This window comes from Penaeus chinensis, chromosome 34 (assembly GCF_019202785.1).
Source record: "Penaeus chinensis breed Huanghai No. 1 chromosome 34, ASM1920278v2, whole genome shotgun sequence".
NCBI classification, from domain to species: domain Eukaryota; kingdom Metazoa; phylum Arthropoda; class Malacostraca; order Decapoda; family Penaeidae; genus Penaeus; species Penaeus chinensis.
The window spans coordinates 12932924-12937923 of NC_061852.1; the positions used below are offsets into that span (position 1 = coordinate 12932924).

Here is a 5000-nt window from a genome sequence, read left to right on the forward strand (position 1 = left end):
ACTGGTATCTCTTGCAGGTTTATGTTCCCAGGAGGTGCCAACTCTATCACCAACTCCAGTGGATACGGAGCAGCTGGTGCCAAGATATACCAGCTTGTTAGTATTGATATATGCTAGATTTTTGAGTGGGTTGGGGGGAGAGGTAATTAAGGGTTGGGGAATAATGCTGTTTTAGGCATACGATTTTAAATTAAAAAAAACATTAGTAATACTGTGCTAGTTGTTTATCTGTTCATCTAAAATCAATTTGTTATATTTAAGAAGAGCAAATGAGAAGCTAGACAAGATAGCATAGTTATATTTACAGATTAATGAAGAACTGTATACTTGTGATAGTTATTATTACAATGGTGATAATCGATATACTTGATTATAATGCGTTTCTATGGAAACCCTCTGACCCAAGCCTAAAATAATCGCTTTTATTGCCTCTCCTTTGCAGGTGAAAGAGGCAAACGCAAGGGGTGTGTATCTACCACTCTGGGGTACTCGCGAGGGATTCCAGATGATCACTTACCTCGCCGCTGGAGAGGAGAAATGGCTCACCAGCTGCAGTGCCATCAACAAGGCTGACCGTCTCACTGTTGCACAAGGTACGTCGCCGTGCCATTGTGACTAGAGTCGGGTTGCAATACGTTATGGCATTCCTTCTAAGGTTCTTCGTGGCCTGTGTTGAACTTTCTTGGTGTTATCCGTGTGTCATTTAATATGCCTTAATCTAGGAATGATGAAAATATCCTGAAGGAATACTGTCATTTCTCCTTCTAACGTCAAAACAGGTCATCCTCCTACACAATTCACCCCAGATTTTATCATACATTTTCCATAAAAAACAAATACTGCACAGGAGATCTTAGCCACGCGCTATTCACCCTCAATTACAGGTTACATGGACTCCCGTATCTTCGCACAAATGCCAGACTACGTTGTCGGTTATCTTACGGTCAGCAATACGACTGTCAATTTCCACAAGAAGTGTATGACTCCTGAGGTAAAGCTTCCGTCCAGCGAGTCTGTGATTCTGTTTCTGATTCTTTTAATACTGTTTGATTGTTTATTTCAGTTTTATATTGTCATACTAAATAGTCGTTTGACACGGTTTGATTATCTTTAGTTGTATGGATATAGTAAGTATTCATATATATATATATATATATATATATATATATGTGTGTGTGTGTGTGTGTGTGTGTGTGTGTGTGTGTGTGTGTGTGTGTGTGTGTGTATGTATATATATATATATATATATATATATATATATATATATATATATATATATATGTGTGTGTGTGTGTGTGTGTGTGTGTGTGTGTGTGTGTGTGTGTATGTATCTATACATATATATGTGTGTGTGTGTGTGTGTGTGTGTGTGTGTGTACATTTCTAGTGCTCTCTTCTCCGAAAGGTCCTTTTTGTCATCCATTTTTTCCATGACCCTCTTTTCTCTGTTAATTCACTTAAGATGCCTAGTCTTTTCCAAAGAACTGAGGGTCATTTCCTGCCGTAAATACAAGGGAAAGGACAGCCATGGTGGTTTCCCGTTGCCTTCCCTGACAGTGTTTTTGCTGAGACACTGTCTCTAGAAGGGTTGCCAGCCAAAGCTAAAGGGTCCCCTCTACCCTTATCTATTCATCAGATAGATGGGACCCTGACAGGTGCTCCACTCTGGGTCGAAGTGGCTAAGAGGTGACTCCAATTTCCTCAGGACCAGATCCCCACTACCATATATATGTGTATATATGTATATATATATATATATATATATATATATATATATATATATATATATATTCCTTTCCATCCTCCCTTGTTAGATTTCCCTCTTTCAGAAAAGAGAGGAAATAAAAGATGATAAAAATACAACAAAGGTGATTTAGTTGTTTTGTCTCTTTTTATAATTTTTAGTTTATTTTTATTATTATTTTTTTTTTTTTTAATCTCTTGATATTTGTAATTTGTTGCATTTGTTTATTTTGCTTCATAGAGCATTGTTTAACCATTGCTTTAGTAATTTTCTCTCTCTCTCCCATCCTTCATTCTCTCCCTCTCACCCTCTTACTTCTATTCTACTCTCTCTCTCTCTCTCTCTCTCTCTCTCTCTCTCTCTCTCTCTCTCTCTCTCTCTCTCTCTCTCTCTCTCTCTCTCTCTCTCTCTCTTACTTTCTCTTTCTCTTTCTCTCTCTCTCTCATCCTTCATTCTCTCGCTGTCTCCCTCTCACTCCCATTCTACATTCTCTCCCTCACTCTCTCTCTCTCTCTCACTCACTCTTTCTCTCTCTCTCTCTCTCTCTCTCTCTCTCTCTCTCTCTCTCTCTCTCTCTCTCTCTCTCTCTCTCTCTCTCTCTCTCTCTTCTCTCTCTCTCTCTCTCTCTCTCTCTCTCTCTCTCTCTCTCTCTCTCTCTCTCTCTCTCTCTCTCTCTCTCTCTCTCTCTCTCTCTCTCTCTCTCTCTCTCCAATCCCTCTCCATCTCCCTTCTTCGCCTCAGAACTTCACCCTCTCTGGCCTCACGGACGAGTTCAAACTCCTGGCCACGAGCTTCGACTTCGACGGTCTCGAGTACGTGGCGCTGATGGAACACTTCGCCCTCCCTATCTTCGGCTCCCAGTTCCACCCCGAGAAGAACCAGTTCGAGTGGAAGGACGACGAGATTCACAGCGCCATTCCCCACACGCCCCAGGCTGTGGGCGCGGGGCAGTACTTCGCCAATTTCTTTGCTAATCAAGGTATGTGGGTGTGGTGTGGAAAAGAGGAGGGTATTAAGATGGTATATATATAAAAAAAAAAAAAAAGGAGGAGGATAGAGAGAGAGAAAGAGAGAGAGAGAGAGAGAGAGAGAGAGAGAGAGAGAGAGAGAGAGAGAGAGAGAGAGAGAGAGAGAGAGAGAGAGAGAGAGAGTAAGAATGAGAGAGTGAGAGTAAGAGAGAGAGAGAGAGAGAGAGAGAGAGAGAGAGAGAGAGAGAGAGAGAGAGAGAGAGAGAGAGAGAGAGAGAGAGAGAGAGAGAGTAAGAATGAGAGAGAGAGAGAGAGAGAGAGAGAGAGAGAGAAATACAGACAGGCAGACAGAAAGAGACAGAGAAATACAGACAGGCAGACAGAAAGAGACAGAGAAAGAGTTAGAATGGATGAGTAAGAGAGAGAAAGAGGTTTATCTATCTATCTATCTATCTATATATTATATTTCTAGTCTTAAAATGAAAAACTTTCTAAATATAGAAAGACAAGGAACTCGAAACAGAATGAGCAACATGTAATTAATCAGAAAAATACGACAGAACAATGAAATCAAATCAAGCATAACCTGTGAAATAGAAAATAGAATTTTATAAAAAAATAAATAAAAAAAAAGTCAAAACAGCATTAAAGTAGAGCTTACCAGTCAGAGGCGAATAACTACAACATATTAGATTTTGCTTTGTTTCTTTGTAAACTTTGCACGCCCACACTGCACTCATTCACACCCAGACTGGACTCCCTCACGCCTATACCAGGCTCCCTCGCGTCCACATTGACCTCCCTCCCCCACGCCCACACTGACCTCCCTCCCTCACGCCCACACTGCACTCCCTCACGCCCACACTGACTTCACGCCCACACTGGACTCCCAAACACCCATAATTGACTCCCTCACGCCCACACTGACCTTCACGCCCACACTGGACTCTCTCACGCCCACACTGACCTCCCTCCCTCTCTCGGCAGCTCGCCTGAACAGCCAGAAGTTCCCGACCGAAGAGGAGGAAACGGCTGCCCTCATCTACAACTACCAGCCTTTCTTTACCCAAGGAACCTCCGGCTTCGTCCAGTCCTATCTCTTCCGCTGATCGTTCGGAAGATGAGTATAAATCGGCGAAAAGCAAGGAGAACTCTGCGTTGCGCTGTGTCGGAAATTGTTTATAATAAATCTTTAGCAATAAATGGATTTCATACTTCGCCTTACTTTCGCAATCATAGACGAGTCGCACACACACGCACACACACAACGAGTAATTGTATGTCTGAGGTGTATAAGCCCAAATATGTATTACACTCTCTATCAGGAAAGAAATCCTACTGTCTTTGATTTTATTGAATTATATTGATAATGACTGTTACCTACAGAGTAAGCATAAATAATCCATATTAGATCGTTTGCTGTTTACTAGCATGGCAATAGTTCAATTAGGTGGAATATGATTATTGTATATACGTATAAATAGTATTTTGCGAATGGAAAAAAAACACTCTATCGTTTTGATACTATGGTAGAAAAAAACACAACCCAGAAACGAAATATACTGAAACTAAGACAACAGTTTCGAAATCCTCCTGACTTTCATATTCATATCTGAAGAGAAAGAAAGCAGGAGTAAAAAAGTGAAAGAGAGAAAGTGGTAAACACAGAGAAGGGGAGGACAGGGAAAAATGAACCCATGGGCGGTCATATCGAAGGATCAGGCGGTCTATGCGAAGGGTGGCCGGCATAAGAGAGTAGGCAGAGCATGTGGGAAGCGAGGAGACTGTCGAAAGGACAAAAAATAACACTGTGTTTACCCTGTTGTTTCTTCCTCTCTCCCACTTTTGCTCCTTCCTCTCCCTTTCGTCTTGGGACTTGAAGATGAAATCCAGGAAGATTACGAAACCGCTGTCTTATTTTAACTAAAGCTCGTTATTTCATTGTTTTATTTTTTTCTATAAAAGTATGCTATATATAAATTCGAAGAGACAGTAAGATGTACAGCAGGACAAGTATGAAAAACATAAGGAAAGGTTGATAAACATAATGAAAACAGATAAACAAATAGACATATGTGTAGGTGAGTAGAGAGAAAGTGGGAGGGAGGAGAGAGAGAGAGAGAGAGTGAGTGAGAGAGAGAGAGAGAGAGAGAGAGAGAGAGAGAGAGAGAGAGAGAGAGAGAGATAAGAGAGAGAGAGAAGAGAGAGAGAGAGAGAGAGAGAGAGAGAGAGAGAGAGAGAGAGAGAGAGAGAGAGAGAGAGAGAGAGAGAGAGAGAAAGTAAGAGAG

At 41.4% G+C, this 5000-nt stretch overlaps 1 protein-coding gene across 1 annotated transcript in view; it reads left to right on the forward strand.

Annotated features, from left to right (window-relative positions):
• Positions 1–3915, forward strand: part of LOC125043961 (gamma-glutamyl hydrolase-like) — an 8146-nt gene extending 4231 nt beyond the window's left edge. The window contains exons 4-8 of the mRNA XM_047640364.1: positions 18–96; positions 443–593; positions 885–991; positions 2486–2723; positions 3700–3915. Of these exons, the coding sequence (XP_047496320.1) occupies positions 18–96; positions 443–593; positions 885–991; positions 2486–2723; positions 3700–3821 (697 nt within the window). The 3' untranslated portion in view covers positions 3822–3915. The remainder of the gene's footprint in view (positions 1–17; positions 97–442; positions 594–884; positions 992–2485; positions 2724–3699) is intronic.
• The last annotated feature ends 1085 nt before the right edge of the window (positions 3916–5000 follow it).